General features: G+C 36.0%; 2 protein-coding genes across 5 annotated transcripts in view; one reads left to right on the forward strand and one right to left on the reverse strand.

The window, feature by feature from the left end:
* The window catches only part of raly (RALY heterogeneous nuclear ribonucleoprotein), an 81,713-nt gene extending 59,745 nt beyond the window's left edge, over positions 1-21,968 (forward strand). For 2 of the 3 annotated variants that reach the window (XM_079882795.1, XM_079882796.1), the window contains 8 exons: positions 4,130-4,409; positions 10,516-10,588; positions 11,861-11,908; positions 14,145-14,302; positions 14,654-14,767; positions 18,328-18,458; positions 18,668-18,712; positions 21,403-21,968. In XM_079882795.1, coding sequence (XP_079738921.1) covers positions 4,130-4,409; positions 10,516-10,588; positions 11,861-11,908; positions 14,145-14,302; positions 14,654-14,767; positions 18,328-18,458; positions 18,668-18,709 — 846 coding nt within the window. In that variant the 3' untranslated portion in view covers positions 18,710-18,712; positions 21,403-21,968. The remainder of the gene's footprint in view (positions 1-4,129; positions 4,410-10,515; positions 10,589-11,860; positions 11,909-14,144; positions 14,303-14,653; positions 14,768-18,327; positions 18,459-18,667; positions 18,713-21,402) is intronic. The other variant, XM_079882794.1, reaches the window with a different exon arrangement.
* Positions 21,969-25,031: 3,063 nt separating this feature from the next.
* Positions 25,032-26,998, reverse strand: part of eif2s2 (eukaryotic translation initiation factor 2, subunit 2 beta) — a 29,521-nt gene continuing 27,554 nt past the window's right edge. For both annotated transcript variants that reach the window (XM_079883125.1, XM_079883126.1), the window contains 2 exons: positions 26,850-26,935; positions 25,032-25,921 (listed from right to left, as the gene is read on the reverse strand). In XM_079883125.1, the coding sequence (XP_079739251.1) occupies positions 25,746-25,921; positions 26,850-26,935 (262 nt within the window). In that variant the 3' untranslated portion in view covers positions 25,032-25,745. The remainder of the gene's footprint in view (positions 25,922-26,849; positions 26,936-26,998) is intronic.

Genomic DNA, 26,998 nt, shown 5'->3' on the forward strand with positions numbered 1-26,998 from the left:
TATATTACTTGCATTAAATCACCAAAACGAGTGAAAGGTATTGCATCTCACAGGTGTCTGTGAGTGACTAAAGTAACGTAGAAAATTAATAATTCTATTATCAAATATGTTTTTAATAAAACAATAAAAAATACGTGTTTCATGGCTAGTATTTTCTTAATTCATTTGGACCACAGCTGTGTCTCATGCAATACAAAATCAAACTGTGAAAGAGCAAAAGGCTTATTTTTGCTGTAAAAAAAGAGAATGCTTTTAAGTTCACTGAAGTTCTTAAGTTTTTATAATTTTTTTAACTTTTGCATGCCGTTTTAATTGTAATACTCACAATCACAGTAATAATGTTATGTTTTTCCACTGTTCCAAAACTGGGTTTATTGTTTAGAGATTAAAACAATCTTGTAATATTCAATATGTATGTATCATTCTACTCTTTTAGTTTTATACGTGTCTACCGCAAACACATTTTTACTTATGTATTTAAATCTTTTTACTTGTATTTATATACAATTTTGTATGCTTATGTATTATTTTATTCTTGACCGATAAGAACTTTTTTGATGATTTTTGATGATGATGTGTGGTAATGTGTGATGATGTGTGACTCTACTGCAAACAAAATCTACCTTCGGGTATAAATAAAGTAACTTGAACTTGAACTTGAACTTGAAATAAGAGACTCTTATATTTCTGAAAATATTATTATTATTTGAATAAAGTGATCAAAAGTAATCAAAATGAAGTGATCAAAGGTGACATTAAAGACATTTATGTCAAAATTAAATTAAATTTCAATACATTTTTTGGAACTTTCTATTCATCAAAAAATCCTGATTTTTTTTTTTTTTTTTTTAGCACGACTGTTTTCAACATTGATAATAAAAAGAAATGTTTCTTGAGCAGCAAATCAGCATATTAGAATCATTTCTGAAGGATCATGTGATTCAGCTTTGACATCACAGGAATAAATGACATTTTTAAAATATATTCAAATAGAAAGCAGTTATTTTAATTGTAATAATATTTCAAAATATTGCTGTTTTTGATGTATTTTGATTTAAAACTGGTGAGCCTTGGTGAGCATAAGAAATTTATTATTATCAACCCCAAACTTTTGAATGGCATTTTTGTTTATATATTATTATAATATTATGTGTTTATTTAAATGTGTAATTCCGAAGAAAAAAAATAAAATAAAGTGCCAGTATCAGTATCCGCCTGTTGTTGTTTTTTTGTTTTTTTTTTATCTGACAAAAATATCCAAAATGGTGCATCCTTGTTTTAGTTCTTTGATTAAACTCATGAAAAATAGTACGCTTGAATGGGTTAATTGTGTGAATGACATAATGAGGAAAAATGGAAGTGCTGCAAACCCACAGCTCATTAAGTTAGCCGGAGGTAGTGTGAGTCTTTCATCTGCATGAATGCTTCTGTCAGGATGCTGTCCAAAACGGCTTGATGGAGGAATCTGCTCCAGTATTTTCCCAGTCTAATCGATCATTTAATTACATTCTACGATCCCTAAACCATTTGACACTTTCAACAACCAGACTCTTTAGAAAACTCTTTAGCAGGTGTTAATGGGTCCCACGGAGGCAGGGTTTTAAAGGCGAGTCTGAGCAATGCAACGAATTGCCTGGTAATTTCTGCGAGCGGGATGATAGAGTGCAGTAAAAAGCACAGTTCAAAAACCTTTAGTCCTCATAACAAGGAGAAAGGAAAGGCAGCACAGGCTTCAAAGACCTGTACAATCCTCACCAATGTGAGATATACAGAGGCGCAAGTAATTAGAGGGGAAACGTCTGTTTCACACTAAATGACCTTCCTGTTCGCTTGCTCTGAGAATGTTGTGTGATTAGCAGACACTGTCGGAGGGAAGCTGTGGACTGAACGGCCTTCAAAGTACCTTATTTCTCTCATACCTGGGACACAGTCAGTTGACCCTGACCTTGCAGTTCGGTCTTCACTCTCCCCTGATTTCACATTCAGTCGGACTCCAACGCTGCTAATAAGGAACAGCAGCGGGCACACTCGTGCAGCGGTCAGAAGAGCCGCGTCTTTCAACCTAAGACTTCTTTTCTGTCCTCATAATAAGCTCCAAATACTCTTAACTTCTTATGTCACCTCACTATGAAACTTATGAAGCATAAGTCTTCTCAGAGGAAAACTTAATTGATTGGAGGTTGCTCTTTTGTAGCTCATGAAACACAGTCCATTTTACTTCACTGTAATGTATCCAATGGGAATTGATTTGATTGTGAATAGTGGGTGTCATGAACAGTAGCGGATCTGGGTCTTTTGTGTCCTAAGCAAAATAAGGCATTTCACTCGCCCTAGACTTTGGTATCTTGGCAAATCTAAGGATTGTTTGAAACATTGACTATGTTTGCATGTGCATCAGTAATGTGATTTTCCAACACAATCTCGCGGCAATTCGTAACTATTTTACGTTTTGCTGAATTGGTGGCTAATTCGCATGATCTCATTCGTACGTTTTCGTATAATCTGTTTAAATCCCAGTGGCGGGGTTAGGGGTGGTCCTTCATAATGAAATTCCTTTTTTCAAAATCGAATGTTTTTGTACGAATCAAAATGTACGAATTTATACGAAATCGCCTCCTCGTAAATTACGTTTTCCCATGAGATCGGGTAGTTATTTCCAATAATCAGGGTAGACTTAACCGCAGTGAGATGTTTAGATGACAAAAGCAAACCTCATAACTCCTGTTTACATGCAATTTTCATTGTGTTTATTCACTAAGAAATGTGGTTTCTATGGACGTATTGGATTTTTTTGGTGATGCGCCTAAAACTGTCTTAATTTACTGTATATGTTTTCGAGCATCAATATACTCCATTACATTCATGTCGTGCAACGTTGTCAACATGAACTCAGTTTTTTCAGCATCACAAAGATTGTGAAGCATTCTTTACCACTTTGTTAACGAATCTGCGCATGACGACATCATCCGTGTACGTCAAATGCGCACTTTGGTCAGAGTGGAATAGATGCGATTAAAGTGTTTACATGCCTGTTTATTACGATTAAAATCGACATGCGCCACATATTTTATGATTATGGTTACTACGATTATGAGCTTAATTGCATCAATTTGATCTAAGTATTGTGTTTATATAAGGTAAAGTTTAATCGTAATATTACCTAAATCTCATTATAATCGCATTATGATGGTGCATGTACAGTAAATGGAGTCATTATTGAGATATCTTTTGAAACTCTAGAGGAGACTTACGCAAAAGTTCCCTTTGCTCTCAGTTGAATCCCATTGCAGTCTAGGAGAAACAACTGAGACACTACAGAGATCTCATGTGTGATTGTTCTTTGTTGTGGCCTATCATTAACACTTTGATCAGTGAGCTAATTACTGTCCTGTCTTCTTTCACTGCGTAGGGTGTAGCCAATCTCACCCATGAGAAATGTACATCATATGTCAGGAGAGCTTTGATCACGTCTTCATTAATTAAGCGATATAGGTCAGGGCGTGTCCATGATCAGCTTGATTCATGTTTGTTCACAGCCACAGTCAGCACCTTTAAAGCCTCAGATATAGGCCTATCTGTTATGGCTCTCTATGGATGGGCCTGGAATGAGAGTTTTTTTATTATCTTTTTTTATTATTTTTTATTACTATTAGTATTATTGCTACTGCTGCTGCTACTACTACTACTAATAATAATAATGTTAATATTATTTTAACTAATATGAGTTATTATTTTATAATGATGATGATGAAAATGATGATAATAATAAAATGTTCAAATATAATGTTTTTAAAAATAATTATTAATTATTATTATCAATAATATGTATTATTTTATAAATAATACACATTAATAATACATGTTTTTAATAATTAATAATACTTGTAATTATTATAATTTGAATTTGTTGAAAGTTAACTATTTGTTTTTCATTTATATATTTCTTATTTCTTTGATTTTACACATTTAATTAAAGTTTAACCACCACAAAAGTAATTGTAACACCACTCATCATCTTTTCTAAGAAATCTTCAAAATTGAGCTTTATGTATGTTCCAATCATGAATATGGTTTGTTCATTTCACTGTATGCAAAAGGTCTAAACTTTCATGATCTGTTTCTTCCCCAGACTGCTGTTCACATTTTAACCAAGATGTCACTGAAAGTCCAGACGAGCAACATTACCAACAAAAATGACCCCAAATCTATCAACTCACGCGTGTTTATTGGCAACCTGAACACAGCGGTGGTGAAAAAGAGCGACGTTGAGACGATCTTCTCCAAATATGGCAGAGTTTTGGGCTGCTCGGTTCACAAAGGCTACGCCTTCATTCAATACGCCAATGAGAGACACGCTCGTGGAGCAGTCATTGGAGAAAATGGACGTGTGCTTGCTGGACAGACCCTCGGTGAGTTGGACAATAAAATGAATCTGCTAGTATACCGTATGGGTGTGTTATACTGTATATAGGGTGATCAGATTTCTCAGAGTGGTATAAGGGACGGACAGGAACCCTCACCCCCACACCACACTCATATCTACACATGACATGTGAATGATGTCTGGCCTAGGAAAATGGTCATTGTGGCAAGCAGGGCAGGGCAGAGAGCTTTGGAAATGGAGGAAGGCTGGTGGTGCGAGTGTTAATGAGCTCATTAACTCCTCCGGTCTCAGAGGATAACAGGAGGAGCGATGACAGTGAAGGACAAGAGAGGACCAGCCCTGTTTTGGTTTGTTTTATATGCGCAGACGTTCATGAGGGGCTGCCGCTTTACTTCCATTTTGTTGTTTGTTTATTTTGGTCACTAAAGTTAATTTAAGGTGATAGTTAAGCGTTACTACAAGTACTTACTATAGTAATAACAGTAAATGATGCATAATTACAAGTAAGGGACTGTTCGTTTTGTATTTAAGGGGTCACCGGAGGAGTTTTGAGATAAATTATCAAAAAAGACTTGACCCTCCCTTCGCCAGCAATACATTTTTCTATGACCCTCCAAAATGATTGTGAAAAAAGGCATGACCCTCCCCAATAATTTATTGATTAGCCTACTTCTGTACTGGTTTGCGCTTGGCAAAGATGTTCAGATAGCCATTGTTGTTGTTTTTTTTGTTTTGTTTTTACAACCATGACAATTAAAGCACGTCCATAACAGGGATAACACATTCTGACCAGCACAGTCTAGTTCGCTTGTGCATTCACGTCATTTTGTTCAGATATAAATCATAATTTTGAGTTTGATGTAATATAAATATCTGATTAATATCAAATAGGATGCGCTTCGTTGATTTAAACAACTTGAAATGTTCTTCAGTTTCCCGGTGCTCGTTCTCTTCAGCTTCAATGCGCGCGATCAAGCAGCAACGCAAAACATTAAAAGCTATTGGGACTGTCATATCATTATAATTGTAGCCTATACACTATTGTAATAAAAAGTTGTAAATTCTTTGGGTTTACTTGCATTCTTCAGCAACCGTTGAGTTGATTAACCTTCTAGCAAAGCGATTCAGTTTAACGCTCGTTCTCTCAGCTTCAGCGCGCGCCGATGTTTTTTCCCCAAAACATTAATGCGTTATTATTAATAACTAGCACTTTTTTGTTCTCGTATTGTTTTCATCAACAATATGGTTTGATTAAAGTAATTTCCTTATTGTGCAGAGGCGATTCCATTTTATTTATCCATGAAACCTTATTATAAAGTGTTACCATTTTTTAATAAAGAAAGGTGGCCATAGGAATGTTAAATTAATTTTATAATAAAGTTGCCAGAAATTCGACCAGGTATTTATGTTATGTTACTTACATTTGACTTATGTTCCTAACTTCCTACCGTTTCTGCTGTTGGTTTGAAGCTTTAAAAGAATATTATGCTAGGCATTGTGAAACTTTTGAGCTAGTCATTCGGCCATTCCAGCTTCATGTCAGTGACGTTACTTCGCAGCGGTAGATTTACACTCACAGGACAGGACACTGCACTTATTCACAATCACAAAAGTTCACTATTTGCTCGTGCTTTAAAGCTTTGCCGGGTAAACATTTCATTGGCGTTCTGTTCTGACATGATGCATTTTTTCTGAGCGCGTATGCGAGCGCGCACTGTCAAACGATTTCTGCTAGCGATGGGGGGCCGAGACTGAGAGAGCTACATGGAGCTACATGGAATAATATGCACCAAACAAGCCACTTGGAAATTTAGTTGCTTTCATGAATACAAAATACAATACAAATTTTGGGTGACCCTCCCCCTAGACTAAAAAAAGTTGGATGACCCTCCCCTCAACAAAGAATAAAAATACATGACCCTCCCCTATTTTCCTCCGGTGGTCCATTCCATAAATACCGAACGGTCCCTAACTAACCCTAAACCAAACGCTAACCCTAAATGTACCTCTATAGTAAGTAGGGGAGAGCGGGGCACAACCTAACGCTTTTTGACTTTCTCAGTTTGTGTAAATCTACTTATGGTTCAGAGTATTTATTTTTTCCCCACATTAATTTCCCACATGTCTAGTACAATTATGTGTTTTTGTTTTATTAATACAGTATATACTTTTTTTCTTGATATACCCCGAAAGAATGGAAGTGAAATGTGACAACATGCCCCATAGGTGGGGTACATTGTAACATGTGTGGGGCACATTGTAACATAACATATGGCAGCTTAAAATGTTATCTGATCTAATAAAAAAAATATACAAAACAAACTAAAATATTTTCTAAATAAAATACAATTTAAAAACTTTTTCATATAAAATAATGGCAATTTTTAATAATTAAATATAAACTAATTTTTGAGTTTTGACTACGAACACATGAAAACACAGCTATACAACATAGTTCAAAACAAATAAATAATTAGTAATTTCTGAACATTGACTCTCAGTCTTTATTCACCTTTTTCTCACGTTTTCTCAATAAAATTAATACAAGTATAGAATATAATAGCATATTTCTAATAGGGGCACATTGTAACGCAGTGTTACAACATGCCCCCGCTTGCACAACTGGGATTTAAACCCTGCTACGAGTCTTCTGCTAGTTAGCGAAACATTAAATAACTATCTCAACTGTTAAATAACATCTTGGAGATTAAACTAATATCAGATTTGTCTTATTTTAAATAAACACAAAAAATAGAGATGAAAAATTAACTTAAGTAAGAAATTTACTTTTGCTATGGTTTAATAAATGTCTATGGATATCTTCCAAAAATAAAATAATTTTGGCGGATTTTTTTTTTCTATATAGTGTTGATATGGCAACTAGTAAATAAACAAAGTTTCGTCATCCAAGCATGTGCGGAAGTATTTAAAACAAGCGTGTTACAACTAACCCCGCGTTAGGTTGTGCCCCGCGCTCCCCTACATGTAGTTAATTAATCAGTACTTATTTGGGTAAGTACAATGTAACTAAAATAAAGTGCAATCAAATTATCCTCTCCGGACATCACTTTTGGCCACTACTGTATATAAAAAATGTATGTAGTCTAACGAAAAGCATTGCCTTCATTGCTGTTACACTGAGTCGGCTGTCCACATTTCAGCGTATACTGTTTCTTTATACATAGGCCTACCCTCTAATGGGTTTTTTTCGTGCTGTAATTAGCACAGCGTCTTCGCGTCCGAATTGATCTCGCTTGCGCTTTCTATAACTGACACTGACGCCGGATCCTGCCTTCACTAACTGCAAGTTAATCGATAGAGAATTGTGATTGGATGATTGATTTGTTCTACAAAATATACTATGACGCTATTGGCTATCTTTGATTAGGCTATTCTTGCGTGACACAAGATTACTACTTACTCTATCACTCATAAATAAAGAAAGTTTTGGAAAGATGAAATACTGGACAAAACATGATTTTTTCATAGAGTCGGGACACTACAAATAAAGCTGAAAAAACGTGACGTCTGGTTACCCTGGTTATATATCCCGTTTGAATGACATCTCTCCGAGGTTAAAAAAAGTGCACAGCATTTGCTGTCGGAGCAATTTTTAATCACCCTGTAGAGTGTTTGGTTAGCCCTATGACTGCTGCCAAGAGCCAGCCCCATGACACTGTTAAGATTAATATCTATTGATGACAGTTTCCTGTGGCCATCACTGTGGAGGGTCAGACGGAGGTCAGTATAGTGCACTGCAAGTAGATCAGCATTAGGCTATAAGGTGGCCAATGGGACAGCATCGTTCTCCACTATTCAGGGCACTTGACCTCCATCAATTCTGAGGTTGCATTGAACTTTTTCCATGTAGTTGTTGAATGCTTGTATTGATTCATATTTTAAAAGTGGGGCACTTACAAGAGAGAAAAATATAAGCATACACTATGCCAGTGTGGATTTGTTTGGAATGGAATAATAGCATACAAATGACTGGATACTCCCTATTGCTTTTTTATAGTGTGTAAAATAAGATGTATGAAGTAGTTTAAACAGAACAGAAACATGAATATAATAAATAATAATAATAATTATATATAGAGAGAGAGGAGTTGTTATTTTTATGTACTGTAATAATAATTATTTATTATATAATAATAATAATACAATTTCTATTTATTTATTAAGTACTGATTATTTACTATTATAAACTAATTAATGGATACTGCCTACTATTTTGTTATTGTACGTGAAATATGTATGCATTGATAAACATTTCAAACAGTAGTTTAAACAGAACAGAAACATTAATATAATAAATAATAATAACTATATAGAGAGAGAGAGTTGTTATGTTTATATACTGTGAAATTATGATTTATTTATTATATAATTATTATAAATCTAATATTTATTTATTTATTAGGTACTAATATACTGATTACTGGATGCTGCCTACTATTGTTTATTGTATGTGAAATATGTATGCAATGATAAATATTTAAAACAGGAGTTGTATTGAAGAAACAACATAATTTTTTTTCTTGTTATATTTACATACTCTAGTAACACTGCTACTAGTACTACTGATAATAATAGCCTAATTAAACATTAATAAAATAATAATTGTATTTATTTATTTAAAACAATATTTAGTTAGAGATGTTTATTAAACAGCAGTCTGATCAAATAGCAAGTCCAGAAGGAGATGTTAATAATCAACTGATATTATAGTTCAATCATCACTCTGGGAATGGAAAGTTGAGTGCGCATTGCATTGTGGGATAAAGTATTCCGTACAGTATGCTCTGCTGTAGGCTACACTTGACATTTTTCCATACAGAAAAACATTATACGCTATTATACAACTGGAAATGGCAAGAGTCGTATTGCAGGATGTTTTAAACATAGCCTCAGTGTTCGGAGCAACTCATTACAGACAATAAACAATTCCTACAATACAGTACATACTTAGCCTACTAGATTCTGGGAAATCTATATCTGTGTCTTTAGCGTGTGCCACCCTTCAAATGAATTACGCTCCGTCAATGGGGGGGTCATATTATTTATCGCAGTGCTATTTCAGTTATCAAGTAGTTTTAAGCCTCATCATGCCAGCCGGTAATGGCGTGTCCTCTACGAGGTGACCTCTAGACACTGATTGGTTTCTCAGCTGGGCTGGTATCCAGGCAACCGATGGACCGACCCCGCCCCCCTCAGATAAATGAGGAACAGGACAGGTGTGTCAGCGGCAGGTGTTCGTGTCACGCTGAGGACATCAGACAGTTGTTCATTTGCTCGCTTCCTTCTTCCACGTCTCTATCTCTCTCTTGTCCCTGCTCAATCCCGTCTGTTTAGTTCGATCTCTGTCTCCTTCTGTTCCCATCTTTGTTTCTCTGTCTCTCTCTTGCCCTCCAGCCCTCCGCAGCTGCTTGATGACATACATGTTTTTTTGGGCGGTCAGATTAGCTGCTGTTTCTCGCTCCACGGAGCCTTTGGCTTCTGCTTGACAGCCCCGGTGACCTGTCACTCACACGCCCCCACTCGTTCTCCACTGGCCAATCAGTCCCGGAGCTGCAGCTGACAGCTCTCCCTCAAACACAAGCACCTCTCGCTGTCTCAGACCTCACTTCTCTATTCACTCGAGTGCTCGAAATATGAAATCTGGTGACAGAGCTATGTCTTCCATTGCTTCAGAGGCAGCTATCCATTATTCTCTTTCTGCTTCTCATCCTGTCATTGCTGTTATAAAGTGGAAGCCAAGGAGGCCGAAGTGCGGCCGGAGACGTGAGATCGTTCCAGGCTAGTTGAGTGGGTGTGGAGTGCCCTCTGGTGGACACAACGAGCATGTGGTTATGCAAATCAGAGCACTCCCACTTAATGACAAGTGTCCGTGATGTCAGTGCACCGTGATAATTACAGAGTCATTAGAAAACAGCCCCAAGTGCCCCGGTAACTTGCAATTATCAAATAGCTGCAGATGTCATTTTGAAAGGCTTCTGCCATCTGTCATTGTTTGATTATGTATGTCCGCTCAGTGATCATTTTTATAGAATTAGTTTTTAAAATCTGCATTTCTTAAGGCGATTATTGATACTTTAGACTGAAAGTGTGTTTTCCGCTTATATTCACAGATATTAACATGGCTGGTGAACCCAAACCCAACAGGCCTAAAGGACTAAAGAGGACCGCAGCGACATTATACAGGTGATTGCAGAACATTTAATATAATATTACAGTGTGTATTATTAACCAACTCAACAACATATTTAGCAACAAACCACACATAAACACATTTAGTTTAGTTACATGTCATTTTACACATTTCATTAATCACAGTTTGTTGGTCAAGAGAATGATTTGATACAGTATCTTTGTGTTACCTTTTCCAGTTTTCATAAATGTTTCATTGCTTAAATATTTGTTTTTTTGAATAGTCTTCTTTTTAAATATACATACACTACCGTTCAAAGTTTGGGGTCAGGACGTTTTTTTGAAATGTTGCGAAAAAAGAGATTTTTTACTTTTATTCTGTAAGGACACATTATATTGATCAAAAGTCACAGTAAAGACAATTATAATATTACACAAAATTTCCATTTCAAATAAATACCGTTCTTTTTCATTTTATTTTCATCGAAGAATCCTGAAAAAAATGTATCACGTTCTTCACAAAAATATAAAGCAACTGTTTTCAACATTGATTATAATAAGTAATGTTTCTTGAGCAGCAAATCAGCATATGTGACCCTGGATCACAAAACCAGTCACAAGTCGCACGGGTATATTTGTGGCAATAGCCAACAATACATTGTATGGGTCAAAATGATCGATTTTTCTTTTATGGCAAAAATCATTAGGATATTAAGTAAAGATCATGTTCCATGAAGATATTTTGTAAATTTCTTACTGTAAAGATATAAAACATTTATTTTTGTGAGTGAATGCAGCACAATTGTAAATGCACAACTTTAAAGGCGATTTTTTCAATGTTTCGATTTTTTTGTTCCCTCAGATTCCAGATTTTCAATAGTTGTATCTCGGCCAAATATTATCCTTTTGAATCCTTATTTATTCAGCTTTCATATGATGTATAAATCTCAATTTCAAAAAATTGACCCGTGTGACCAGGGTCACATATTAGAATGATTTCTGAAGGATCATGTGACACTGAAGACAAGTTGAACAGTACTATGTTTTACTGCTTTTTATTTTAGATTTTAGCGTTTCAAATAAAAGTATATCAATCGTTCTAACGTGTGTTAGCATTGTGACAACTTGCCCCATATAGGGTGTATCTTTTTCAGTTTCTATAATGGTGAAAATATTTAATAGCTTTAAATCAAGTGAAGACTTCATAGTATCTAAGTTGAAAATGACTAATTACAGTTACAATTTCAGTCTCCCTTTTATGTTGAAAATGTATTTCCTTATCACTTATATTTAAAATGATGCCTTTTGTGTCTTTAATCCCTGCAGTGGTTATGATTTTGACTATGATTACTACAGAGATGACTTCTATGACAGGTGAGTCCATGATTTTGCACAAATGCTTTTGTCGAAATGTTATATATATACATTAATGTTATATATATAACATCACATCGTCCAGCCCGTAAACTTTTTTGTCAGTGTTTAAAAACATCCAATATTATGCAAAATATACAGTAAGATGGTAAATAGAGTTGTCAATAGATACAACATCTAGGGTATGATTTTACCCCAAAATTCAACATATTGACACAAAATGATAACTGCAAATCCACGTTTTTTGTTTCTGTGAACTGCAGCGATTGCTTCTCTTTTCTGTAGCTTTCTTCAGTCTGTGAAATATTCCTCAGATTCCTTAGAATCTATTTGTACAGTCAATCTCAAAGCTCTTTCCCGTTTTAGATGCTTTGTGTGTTTTTTACGGCCTTTACGCTGAAAGCATTCTCCCGCTCAGTGGGCGTAACCAAGATGCTCTAGTACAATAACTAATTCCATTTACTGAAATGCTTGATTGACTGAGTGCAAAAAGCACTTTTTGCTCAAGCTAAAATAGGCTGACCAGAACTCTTAACTCGGCACCCAGGCTTTATGTGGAGCCATTTTTAGTGCAGTGACCCAGTGACTTATAATGAAGTCAAGCTCAGAGTTCTCTCCCTAGCACGGCTCTTCCTGTCATAATACATTTTCTCATGTCAACTTGGCTGAATCTAAAGGAACTCGTAAAATCACTCACACACAGCTGTAAGCTGCAGAAAGAAAGACAGACAGAGAAAAAATACGCATTTCACAAGAACTCCCTCCACGACCCGTTAAGCAAACTTTGGCTTGGCGAGCGCACGGTTGGCCGGCGTCCCTTTTCGGTAGCTATGGAAACCCTGCTGAGAGACTCAGCTGGATGTACTTGTTTGCAGATGTAAGGGATATTGCGTCCATATGACGAGCTGACATGTTTATTGATATCTCTCTTGTGATCTCTGCTCCCTGACTTACAGCTGTCTCAGGGCGACATTGACTGCAGTCGATATTTTTCAGCAAACGCATCCAATAATTTAATCTCTTGGATTGCGGATCAGTCAATAAAGCTGCATAGATTGCATATGGGAGGCCAGCTGGTTGCTTTTAGGTTCCTGTCTGGGCAGCAGACGTTCTTCTCTTTGAAGGCAAAAGTATCTTCTCCCACTTTATTCTTGCCACATCACCTCCTTCATGTTTGATAGCGATTGGATTCACTTTGGGCCAAATTTCGGCTTGCGTGCCACAATGCAGAGACGAACACTGTCAGTATATACGAGATGTAGATGCGAGCTCCTCTGAGTCGGAAACATCTCTCGTTCTGTTCACGAAGAGTCGATGTGTGATGGATGAAAGCAGATATTCTCTGATCGGAAGAACTTCAAACACGCTCTGCTCAAAGATCACACTTTGCTTTTACTTTCCCCTAAACAATTTAAGGATAAAAATTCTATCTAGGCATATTTTAACAGTATATTATACCAGTGTTACTTTAGTATTATTTATATATTATTACAGTATTTATTCATATTTTGATTTATCTTCAAGTTTTAGTCATTTTTAGTAATATGTCCTTTTTCTTAGTTTTTATTTAGTTTTATTTCTATTTCTGTTTGTCATTTTTGTACTTAAACTTAATTATTTCAGTTAGTTGCAAAGGCAACATTTCTAATTTGTTTAAGTTTAAGTTTTCCATCAGATATTTATATTTTGTTTTTGTTCCGCTTTATTTCAATTACCCAAAAATTGAATTATTTTAGCATTAGTTTAATGATAACAATACTATATAATACCATAGTACTTTGATATATGCAATTATGATGAATTATTATGATATTCAAGTGTAAACACACACACATATATATGTATATGTATATACAAAATAGTTTTTTATATCTATGACACCATAAAAATATGGAAGAAAAATTTGCCATTTTTGGGTGCAAAAAAGTTTTAAAAAATAATGCAGTGCTTTATAGGTGAACTTTAATGATACATATGTTGGATTGTCAGTTATATTTTTCAAATCTGTCATCAACAAACTCACATATGTAAATTGAAAATGGAGGGGTTATGGTGTTTTTATTGTTTACTTTGGGGAAAATACAATTTCTTGAACACAGTAAAAAAAAAAAATTTTTTTTTAATTAATTGGTTTAAAAAAAAAAACTTCATTCAACATGACCCAGATATGCTCATAGATAGTAGTAAAAGTTGCATGAAGCAGTTCGTTTCTTCATATCTGTCTTTCTGTCTCCAGACTGTTTGAGTACCGAGGCAGAGTATCACCAGTGCCCAGAGCAGTTCCAGTAAAGCGCCCCCGTGTGGCAGTGCCGGTTGTCCGCAGGGTCAAGTCATTACCTGTCAAGCTCCTGTCCAGATCCACTCTCCTTCCCAACAGCTCTGTCAAACACAAGTGTGAGTTCAACTGGTATTTTAAGTGAGTTCATGGTCAGGATTCCAGATTTGTATCTTGATTCAATTACGTGACATCTCAAGATCTTCTTCTTCAGAGCCAGGGCACTCACTTATGACTAATGTGACTTATGGACTGGATAAACTCTTGAACCGGCCTTTGAGCCATTTGACCGATTAACATGTCAGGTTTAGGATTTAGGATGTTTCAATATAACAGCAGAAAAAAACATTTGTCTTGGGAGTCAGAATACTAGTGCTCTGCTCTGGTTTTTGGTTTTATGGCAATATATAAACCTGATTTAAACTAAAACACTGTGTTCTCTTGTTAATCTTGTGTGTACGTGTGAGCAGTGAAATCTACAGAGCTGCAAGCTATCAAATCAGAACTGACGCAGATCAAGTCCAACATCGACGCGCTGCTGGGACGTCTTGACCAGATCACAGAGGACAAATGCTGTGCCGCAGGTGCCATGTCATATATCTCCTATACACACACACACACACACACACACACACACACACACACACACACACACGCGCGCAAACGATACCGTTCAAAGGTTTGGGGTCAGTACGATTTTTATTCCGCATGGATGCATTAAATTAATCAAAAGTTACAGCAAACCTTGTACATTGTTACAATAAAATTCTATTTCAAATAAATGCTATTCTTTTAAACTTTCGATTTGTCAAAAAATATTGACAATATTCAAAACCGTTGTGCTGCTTCATATTTTTGTGGAAACTGACCACTAAATCTGCTTTCATGGAGTAATTTGTTGAGCTCAATTTGGTGTCCCTAAAGATCCATTAAGCACGACAGCAGGAAATGATAAGGGTTTTTTCTGACGAGAAGCTAACTTTTCAAGCTAAACATCTCACAAAGAGAGATGTTATAAAGTATATATATATATTGGGGGTTTCTGCTCACCAAATACAGTAAAAACCGTATTATATAAATAAATATTATTACAATTTAAAATGTATTAGAAAACAGTTATTTTAAGATGAAAATGTCATTTATTCCTGTGACGCAGAGCTGAATTTTCAGTATCATTACTCCAGTCTTCAGTGTCACTTCTAATATGCTGATTTGCTGTTGAAGAAACAAACAACCGTTGAAACAACTATTTTTGTGGAAACCATAATACATGTTTTTATTTCAGGATTCTTTGATGAATAGAGAGTTTAAATAGTAGAAATCCTTTGTAACACACATTGTTACAAGAAAATACTATTTAAAAAAGAGCTTTTTTTTTTACTTTCTTTTGAACAAAAAGTTTGACGAGGCACATTTCTTATTATGTTTCTTATATTATGCACATTTCTTTTTTAATAATGTAAAAGTCTTTACTGTTACTTGTGATCAATTTAATGCATCCTTGCTGAATAAAGTGACCCCAAAGTGACTTGAACAGAAATATGCATTTATACTGTACGCACACAATACTGTATTATTCTGTAGGACAGAATCTCTTGTGTGGTGATAAATCAAGATTGTATTCTATTAGGAACGATTTCATCAAAATATGCCTCTTTCTGCCAGTTATACCTTTCTCTCGGTACTTCTTTTTTGAGAAAAGCTTTCAAAGGGCTTTTTTTAATCATATGAAACCCCAGCAAGCGTTTTACTGTCCGCACAAACACACTCAGCAGTGAGCGAGTGTAAAGCGCTGATTCAGCACGGCACTGCAGGGTCGCACCAGGTTCAACGCTTTCACGGCTCAGTGGCTCCAATCAAACTTCGCAGATTTGTCCCTCTGTTTCACATCAGCATTTGACAAGCATCACGACAGAACGTAACGTGCCTCTCGTGCTTATTTACACACGGACACCAGCTTCGTTCTCCTGCCTCGTATGTGTACGAGTTGATATGATGTGGCTAATGGCTCGTGTCTAATCACACTCAATTGCACAGCCAAGCTCATTGTGACTGTTGAGGACGAGACGGTTTAAAAGCCCCCGAGAGGGAGGAACGACGACTAGCACTTACTCTGGGATTCTCCGAACTTTTCAACTGGGCTGATTTGTAAATTAAAGCAAGCTCCAAGTTTTTCTTCACTTTGGCAATAGTAAAACAGTTTTTTTTTTTTACGTGACTGCTCTTGAATTGTGTCTGTACAGAGATGTCATTGTTGTTTATTGGATGTAAGAATTTGGATGGTGATTCTTCATGACGAAGAGAACAGATAATCCCCAATGCGTTCTGACACAGATGCTGCGTTTAAGCATTGCAAAGACACTTCATTAACCCTAAAAAGTTTATTGTATCCTGGGGGATACAAACATTTGAGAGGCTGTGGGGAGAGGCAGTAAAAGTGTAGGTCTCATTTCTTGGTTTCATGTTGAAAGAGTGTTTGTTGTGAATATTTAGATCTGGCGACTGGTTTATACATTCTTTATTTAGCTCTCGGGAATTTAAAAACAACATGAGCACCTGTAGTGGGAAATCTACTCCCCTTCATAAAAGCTGATATATTTCACATATGTAAAAACTATCTGCAGCGGACTTACATGTTTAAAAAGTTGTTGGTAAGCGTTAGCTTATTACGTTTATGTTAAAAAATGTCAGAATCTGTCTGTATCTCAGGGGACGCGTCGTCCTTTTAGGGGTTTGAAGTAGACTCTATGGTCTATAGACTTCATCATTTTTTTGTGGCCTGTTTTATAAAATCAGTTCGATCCTTTGGGACGCACTCCAATGAAGCTACAGGCCCTCCAACTTAAAAAAAAATATATATATATGATGATGAATTCTCACACACACACACACATACACACACAGGTCTGCATGCGGGTTTGTTTTAGTATCGTATTTCACACACATACATACATATATTTATATGTGTGTGTTTGTGTGAAATATGATACTCAACAAAAAACACATGCAAACCTGTGTGTGTGTATATATATATATATATATATATATATATATATATATATATATATATATATATATATATATATACACACACACAGAGATTTGTATGTGTTTTTGTTGAGTATCATATTTCATACATCAGGCTTTTATGGCTTATATATGCAATTAATTGCAAAGAGAGAGATGGACAAATAAATGTCAATTTAAAATGTCAAGGCCAAAAGCCTTTTGTGTCATATTTGATATTAACATGATAAAATGCAAAAAGAATTTTAAATGAAAAAAGAAAAAATTGTGTATAAATAATCAAGTAGACCCAAGTTGCTTCAGTCCAGTAAATGTTTATCTAACATTTTACTCTATAAAAACCATTAAACATTTTAGAGCAATAGAAAAAAAAAGTATGAACTATCAGTCAGAAGTCATAAAGTAGATTGTGTACAACAGGTTTTTCAGAAAAGGTTTGGTCATATTGATCAATTATAGGCCCTAGAAATTTGCATATTAAATATGATACAGTAGGCTAATATATTCATAAATAGGCAATATATTTATCGTTCAACAGTATTTTACAAAGAATGTTTAGTTTAAGTTATAAGAGAATAAATGTTTTTTTTTTTTTTATTGCTGAAATGATTGTTATACGCATTTCCAAACAATCTTTCTTTTTTTAATGAATTCATACCCCCAAAGGGGCGATACAAATATTAAAATCAAAAATAAGTCATGTTTAAAAACAAACAAACATGAAATTGTATTATTTGTGTCCTAATAAGTCAAGCAATAAATCATTTTTTGATTTGATGTCTCTCTAATTTTACTAAAACATGTTATTGACAACTGATATTAATATACATTTTTACGCAAGTAGTCTCATTGATTTACATTACAAGCTATCAGAATTTCATCTTACCTGTTGGCCATATAAATATCAGCAACTGCACCAAACTGCACATTTCTTTCCTCCTCAACATGAGCTCCATATTCTCACTAAATCGTAGTATATGAGCCATAAAAGCCTGATGTATCAAATATAATACTCAACAAAAAAAACAAAAATGTATTCAAAGTTTTTTTCTGATTTGTGTAAAGGTTCCATTTCCAAAAATGTGATGTTTGTTTTTAAACGTTCCTCTGTGTGCAGAGTTGCAGAAGGCAGATGAGGTGAAGAGCGAACCGTCCCAGGACGAGTCAGGCTCCGAGTCAGAGGACCTGCAGAACAGTGATGTGGAGGAGAGCGAGGACCACACACACGAGGAGTGCGACGAGGACATGGTGAGATACATGTATGGATAGAGGGAGGAAGACATGTATATGGGGAATGGAAATGACATTGTTCTGGAGACAATAGACTATAAGAAGAGGAGGGTGTGCTTAAAAAACAGGGCAAGAAATGGAGATGTATCAGTTTATAAATCATCAAACCCTCACACGTTAAAGTTAGCTGTCTCCTAAATATGATTTCTTATCTCTCCTCTCTTCAGGAAAACAATCACATATCTGAAATGGATTCCATTCTTCAATAAAAGGCAAGAACTCAATGCTGGGACAGTGGATTCTTGGATCAGTGATAATTCAAACCATGAGATGTTTTACAAGTTTCCAGGCTTGACTTTCGAGATCTAACCAAGATTGCTCTTCATGCAGAAAACAGATTGTAAAATTGAAGTTAGTGAGTACAAACCACTAAATCTGCTTTCATGGAGTAATTTGAGCTCAAATTGGAGTCACTAAAGATCCATTGAGCATGACAGCAGGAAATTATTAGGGGTTTTGTTTCTGACAAAAAGCTAACTTTCCAAGCTAAACATCTCACAAAGAGAGGATTTAAAACGTTGAACAATATTTTATATGTATAGATTTGGTTTTTTTTAAATGTTTTTGAAAGTCTTCTGCTCACCAAATACAGTAAAAACCATAATATTGTGAAATATTATTACAATTTAAAAGAACTGTTTTCTAATATATTTTAAAATGTAATTTATTCCTGTGATCAAAGCTGAATTTTCAGCATCATTACTCCAGTCTTCAGTGTCACGTGATCCTTCAGAAATCATTCTAATATGCTGGTTTGCATTAGATGATTTTGTGGACTATCATTTCAGGATTCTTTGATAAATATAACATTATGAATGCCTTGCTCAATTAAAATTTTCCATGTTGAATAAAAGTAACTTCTTTTAAACAAAAAATCTTATTGACCCCAAACTTTTGAACTATAGTGTGCACTGTTTAAATTCTACATGGGGGATAAATGGGGGAAAGAAGTAGTTAATGTTAAAGTCACTGGATAATGTTAAACTGTTAAAAGTCGAGTCAGATGTACAGTGTTGGCTTATGAATGTATTTCTAAATTCTCCAGACAGCTTAAGAAAATCATTTTCATCCAAAAGATGAGTTCTACATCCCAACATACATTTTTGTACATTCTCCAGAGGTCAAATATCTCTTTTGTTTTTAGGCAGACAGAAAATGCTGCTTGGTGTTTGCCAAGTAAATGTCGTAAGGGTTTCGTTCTGACTGGAGTCATTTGGTTACCGTTGCTCTATCAGGTCCGTCTTCGGTGGTCTGAGCGAGCTTCACATACTTGCTTGGATACAGCGTCTGTGACCTATGAGCATAAAGTTTATCAAAATGAAGGGAAATAGCTGTGGGTATTCTTACTAATCTGTTTTCAAGGTGTAGCGGCTCAACTTCTGTTTCGCTCTAAACTTTGCCATATGTTTGGCTACACGAACGCACGGGACAGTGTGGAATCTGATGGCGGCTTCCACCTGATCCTTCTGTGTGTTGTTTGTGGATCAGGGCTCTGTTTGTCTGACTAAAGTGCGTGACCACAATCTTATTGCGCCAGTAACACGGCTTCCGCCTCCTCTTATTCTAACCACCGATGTTGCCCTGAAAGGTCGAATCAAAGTTACCATCATATTGGCCACAAATTAGCAATTGGTCACGCTTCCCTCGATGAAATGATCGGCATTAGGAGCCTTTCAGAGGAAGTTTATGTTACCTGTGGTTGAATCTCTCTCTCACACACACACACACACACACACAAAAAAAACTCCCAGGTCATATTTTACCCCAGTAATAAATATTTTGCATTTAGAAAATAAAGTATACATTTTTTTTTGTACTATTACATTACTTTTATGACCATCAAGCATTTTTCTGCCCACACTGTGTAATAATGAACTGTATTAAGTTAAAAATATATATTTTTTAAATCTGTAAAACATATTTGTATGTGTGTGTGTGTGTGTGTGTGTGTGTGTGTGCGCGCGCTTGTTTTTCTATCCCAGTGGGGACTATCCCACACAGACTCCATGAGGAAACGTGATGTTTTTTGAAAATGTAAAAATGCTGAAGGTTTTCTGTGATGGGTCCGTTTTGGGGTAGGGTTAGTGTAATGGGATAGAATATACAGTTTGTACAGTATAAAAATCATGTCTATGGAAAGTCCCCATAAAATATGAGTGTGTGTATTTGAATTCATTGGGTAATCTTAGTTAAACCGTAAAAAACCTCAGCACAGGAGTCAGGTATTCCATATATAAGAAGTAAAATATTTAACAAATATAAATATATAGAATTGTGAGGGGGAATGTGCTTAGTCGTCACGTCAAAAATAGTCACAATGAAAAAAAAATCTTTCTTTATGGAAATTAATAATGAATCGTTTCTTTAAGTATTTTGTATAATTGTTATTACACAAATAATAATAGTAAAAAATGTATGACCCAAGCATGTTCTTGACCGATTTTGTGAGATTGATCCACGTGGCTTTGAGGTTCTGAGTGCACAAGTGAACTAATACATCTTGAAAGTCAGATAACGCCAGTCCTGGACCATAGAGAACTTCAGGTTAGCTGTTTAGAAAACCTCAATCGATTTCACACTCTCTGAATGGTACAACAAACTGTGAAAGATGCATAGACTTTCAAAAGAGCATTTAGGTTGTAGCTCTGTATATTTAACCTGATATATTGATTTCTGAGTGTGTGCTGCTTTAGTTGTCCTTAAAATTCAGCAGAAAATACTTTTATAAATGTTTTTTTTAGCTTTAAAGGGAATTAAGGAAGAATAAAACCACATGAGCGAATTGGCTGAGATCCAGCAAGCTCTTCATTTCATCTCCCCTGCTTTGTACAAGGCTCTTGTATCTGTTTTTCTTCACTAGCACATCTTAATGCTTGTCTTCCTTTCCTTGTATTTATTACAGCAGGGAGTTGGGAAACACTGTCGACTGGAAACTTTTTTAATACCACAGACTCAGCGGGAAGACACTGAAACCAACAGGCGCCGTCAAACTCCAGCATCAGCTGTCAATGAGACGGACAGCTAAACTAGCTGTTTGGTAGGAGGGAGACGGGGATGACGTCCCCAAGGAATCCATCACAAACAGGCCACAGTTCCTGAGAGCAACAACCTCACACACACACACGCGACATCAAAAGAGGATCAATTTCACAGACATTCTGCATTCATGCCCCCCAGAAAACACATGCATTAACATGCATTTTTTTTCTATACATCTGGGCGCCTCGTATGTAAATACCCTCATTATGTTTCTGTCCTCCCTTCTTTCCTGTCTGTTTGTGCTTTTCCAGAAATGTTTTTCGTTTTATTTATATGCCAGTCGGAATCAGAAAGGTTGGCTATTTTTAATTACATGTGCATATTTCTTCTGCTTGCACTTTCGAGACTGCAAGAGATATTTACAGATGTAAATAAACTATGATGACTTGTGAAACACCTGTTTGAACGCAGATGCATCGAGTAATCCTCAGCACCTTGTCTAATCTTTACCTTTAAGACAAGAGATGTATTCTCACTCTATTAGATATGCCAGTACGAGGACCTGTGAGGTCTGGATGGGAGAGAACTTTCAGTAAATGCAATCTCTGTACAGGGAAGCGCACTATATCACAACTCCTCCACAAGCAGAGGTCCAAAAAGGTTAGAGAAAAAACACAATTGCCTTATATTTAAAAGATTTGCTGTCAATGCGATTTGTGAAGTTTTAACATCTAAAGGCATATTATAGAGATATTATATTATAATAATTCATCCATGCATGTTTCATTTAAAAACAATGACCTTTTAATGTTTACTCAAAATGTCTTAACTATGCAGTGAAAACGACAGACGTCTCTATGATGATGTATGCAGGACTCCTCCAATCACTGTCCAGTTAAACCCCGCCCCTGTAAGCTTGTGTTCATCTGCCTCCACTATTTGAGTGCACATTTCAAAATCGGTTAATAGAACCAAGTCCCAACCCTTTATATTTTCTTTTTCGATAATCCATTACACTCTTGATGCACGTCGCAATACTGAAGAAAAGATCTGTCGCATCGCAATTTTATTCTCAGTTGGAGGACTTTCTGGAGTTCCAGCTATCGCAGGTAACAGCTCAACTGGACTGTGCAGGCTAGAATGTACAGCCAGGAAACTGCTATTGGGGTGAGTGGGAATCACATACCATCCCATACCTTGTTATAAAGTCCGTGACCTGGAAAGCGCATCGTGTTTCAGACTGAAACGGAATATTGAAAAGAGGGCGGGGCTTGATTTTAGTGCACCTCCACACCATCTCTAGCTCAAAACTGGTATTTGTTGTTATATTATTATGTTGGCTTGACAATGCCAGCATACTGATCTACTATTTAAGCTGCCTCTTCTAAGACTAAATTTTAAACAGCATCTCCAAGAGTTTTCAAGCTCCAACCACCAAACTCGGGTCAGGCCTTCCGACCGTTCTGACTTTGTATGCTATATCTTTTCTAGCTGAATCAGACTTGAGGTTTTCTTAAATCTACAAAAAATCTGATTTCATTGAGGTAGTTAAAACCTTTGTGCAATACAAATTATAGTGTATTGAAGCTGTCTATCACCAACAAAGCGTACTGACTATCCTAGGACAATGTGTTAAGTCTCCCTGACAGGCCATGTTTCTGTTTTAACCCTGAAATGGCACACCTGATTCAATTAATGAGTAGTTATTAGAGTAGGAATTAATCAATTAGTCAACTACTCATTAAGCCTTTAATTAATTGAATCAGGTGTGCCATTTCAGGGTTAAAACAGAAACATGGCCTGTCAGGAGAGGTTGAGAAGAACCACTGCGCTAAGTCATGTTAGCAATGTTAGCAGCAAGGTGTTAAAACATGCTAGCAAGGTGCTAAATCATGTTAACAACATGCTGAAACATGCAACCAGCATGCAACTTGTTAAAACATATAGCAGCATGGTAATTCATGTTAACAATGAGCTAAAATAGTGTTTACTGCACTTAGTCTTCTACTGTATTTAGCGACATTATCCACAAATAATTAGAAGTAACACAGACCTCAGATTGTGCTGTTAGACATTATTATTTTTAAAAACTTTTTATAAAGATCATCAAGAATCTAACAAACAGCCAAGCTTTTCAGAAAAAAATAGTAATAATTTAAAGACTGGCCATAAATCAGTTGCATAAAAATGTAGGTTTGGTTTGAGAACTAAAAATTAGACTGATCACTTTGGTAACTGCTAGTTTTTAACGTTCTTTTGTTCTGCTAAATAGATGACGGCACACGGGTAAGGGTTTAGAACATGTTTAGAATGTCATGAGGGTAAATAATGACAGAATTCTCATTTTTGGTTAAGCTATTAACAGTATTGATAGAACGGCTGTTCATTCAACTGGCTTTTGAATTTAGAGGGGGGACATTAAGGAGAGATAATGGATCATATAAGGATATATGCGAGTAGAGTTAGGTTAGGATTCTGGACCATCCAAGTAAGTTCTGCATGTGATTTACAGTATCTGACGTCCAAGCTGTGAGACATAAGGACCCCATAATTAAAGATAATGACATGATGCAAAGAAATTTAGCAATCAGTTTAAGGCATTAAGCATGTCAAACTGAAACATATGGCAATAGATAAACGGCTAAATTCCACTTAAACGCTCTGGCATCCGCTATCGAGATAAGTTCAGTTTTAGGTGCACAACACTCAAAGCATAGCGGCCAGACGGACTGACTTTTATTGCACTCCAACACGTTTCCTCCCACGCAGCAGAGACAGCCATGTCCGGGCCAGTCCTCCAAACCATGCTCATTATTCATCCCTGTGACCTTGTGTTGTGAGTGATCGAGGATGTTAACCAGTCTAGTCCCTGGAGCTGGTAATGACTTTAATCAAGGTCTAAGCACACATACATGATGTACTTCAACACGCAAAACAAAAAATTGAAAATAGCCAGGTCTAAAACATGTGCCAATTAATACAGATCTTGCTTTAGGAAGCAATTTTACCAATGCTAGTGATTTCTCCTTCCGCTTCATTTTCAGTGCCATGAGCCTTTTGTGAAAGAAGTAACATAAGAAAAAGTAATTCGCACTACCTTCTTCAACATATCTAATGTGGTGCAAAAAAAACTGATCTGTCCAGATTGTGCACACTGAGGGTCGTGTTTCATATTTATTTATTTTTTGCCATTTTTTTGCTCCAGGATGACTGACTGACATATCAAACACTTACTCAGCTGTGCTACTTTGAGCAGTCACATAAACAACTGAGTTGGTTCACAAAGAGGCCCACTGCACTGAGGATATTTGTGTAAAAGTATCACATGTTTAGGAATACACTGGAATGCTGGGTGTCGAAATAACTTTCCTTGATTTATGTCAGTGGGATTTTGAGGCTCTTTGGAGCTTAAACAGGCCTGGTGGATTCATTTGGACAGAAGAAATGTAAAGGCTACAACTTTCTTAAAAAGACCAAATTCACTTCACATTCTTCAGAGTAACTATCAGTTCTGGGCAATATCATTTGAAGTATAAAACACCCACAATACCCTTTATTAACATTATTGTAATATTTTACTATTCTATGACAACTGCACAGCAACACTTTAGATTCAATCATTTTCATCAGGAGCAGAAAAAACATTGCATATAGAGAATGAGCCAGGCTAACTCGTATTTTTCATATTCATTTAAAAAAAAGTTTTTTTAAGAGATGTTTAATCAACATATATTCATCCCTTTAAAGTACAGAAAAAAACGTAGGAGGCTGAATAGAAGTGTCCGTTTACAGAATCATAATAAAAGGTACAGTACATTTCAAGCAAATAAATGCTCCTTTCTTGATCACATCCAGTCTCTCTAGACAAGACGTACTTCTTCACAGAAACATAGACTGCACATGTTTGCCCAGCTGGTATGCATTTTATTTCAATTGTTTCTCTGCAGGTAATACAGCAACAACAAATTTCACCAACAGTTCATTCATAAAATCCTCCGGGCTCCGTGTTCTCCGTTCACATCTCACAGCACTGCTCCACAGCCAGACCCAACAAATCAAACCTCTCTCCATGTGCATAGGCAATTTCAAAGCTCCAAGGAGCTGTTGTACTTGAGATGGCCGAGATCTCGGTTAGAAATTTCAGGCTTCCTGAACGGCGCAGAGATTCCGTAGGAACCTGGGTGTGAGTGGATGTGTTGAGTTTGGCCGTGGAGTGCAGGTGTTCAGATGGGCCGTATAAGGTGTGTGATGGTCGAGGGACAGGCGTTAGTTGGCTTTGGCACGCATCTGCGCTCTCTTGCCCGTCACCGCCTGGAATCCGGTCTTGATGCTGGCAACGGAACAGCGGGAGTGACACGTCTCGCACTGCAGGAAATAAAGACGCGTGTCCTTCTGCAAGATTGTGTCAGGAGACCGACACGTGTGGCATGTCACATACTCCTCTGCAAAACAAAATCAGTTCGGATAAATCTGGTTTTTTCCTCATGTAATGCAGAGCAGCAACTTGTTTTTCAAAGAAGTCTCTCATGCTCACCAAGGCAGCATTTATTTGATCAAAATTGCTAAATATTATTACAAATTAAAAGAAACTCTTTTCTATTTGAATATATTTTAAAATGTACGTTTTTCCTTTGAAGACTGGAGTAATGATGCTGAAAATTCAGCTTCGCATCAGTCACGTGATCCTTCAGAAATCATTCTAACATTCTGATTTGTTGCTCAAGAAACATTTATTATATTCATCATCATCAATGTTGAAAATAGTTGTGCTGCATATTTTTGTGGAAATGGTGATTCTATTCATCAAAAAATCCTGATGAAACGTAAGTTCAATGAACAGCATTTATTTGCATGAAGTTTATTACATTTGTTAAATCATTTATTAAACAGAAATCTCTTGTAATATTATAAATGTCTTTACTGTCACTATTTACCAGTTTAACGCATCCTTGATGAATAATCTTCCCACAAATGTTTGAATGGTATCCCAGTTTCAACAAAAATGTTAAGCAGCAAAAACTCTTCAATATTGACAATAATTATAATAATAAAAAAAATGTAGCTTTGTGTCACTGGAATAAATTACATTTTAAAGTATATTCAAATAGAAAACAGTCTCTTTTTATTTGTAAGAATTTTTTGCAATATTACTTTTTACTGTATTTTTTTAATGAAATGAATGCAGCCTTGGTAAGCAGAAGAGACTTCTTTCAAAAACATTAAAACATGTAATGTTTCCAAAGTCTATATATAGACACACACACTTAAGATAAAAAATATTTCTATAAATATTGATTATAATATACGAAGCATGAAAAAACGTATGGGCTTGTTACGAGTCACAACTACTGCATGTTTAAGAAAACTCACTTATATATCTTCTTAAGACATTCTCTATCTGTTTCTGCTGGAATCTGCCTTTGATGACGAGCTGATTGTTTCCATCTATGGACCCGCTGAAAAGTGAATACAGTGGTTAGTGCATTTCTAAAATAAAAAAGGCTTCTTTTAGGTTAAAA

The sequence above is a fragment of the Squalius cephalus genome, assembly GCF_949319135.1.
Source record: "Squalius cephalus genome assembly, chromosome: 10".
Taxonomy (NCBI): domain Eukaryota; kingdom Metazoa; phylum Chordata; class Actinopteri; order Cypriniformes; family Leuciscidae; genus Squalius; species Squalius cephalus.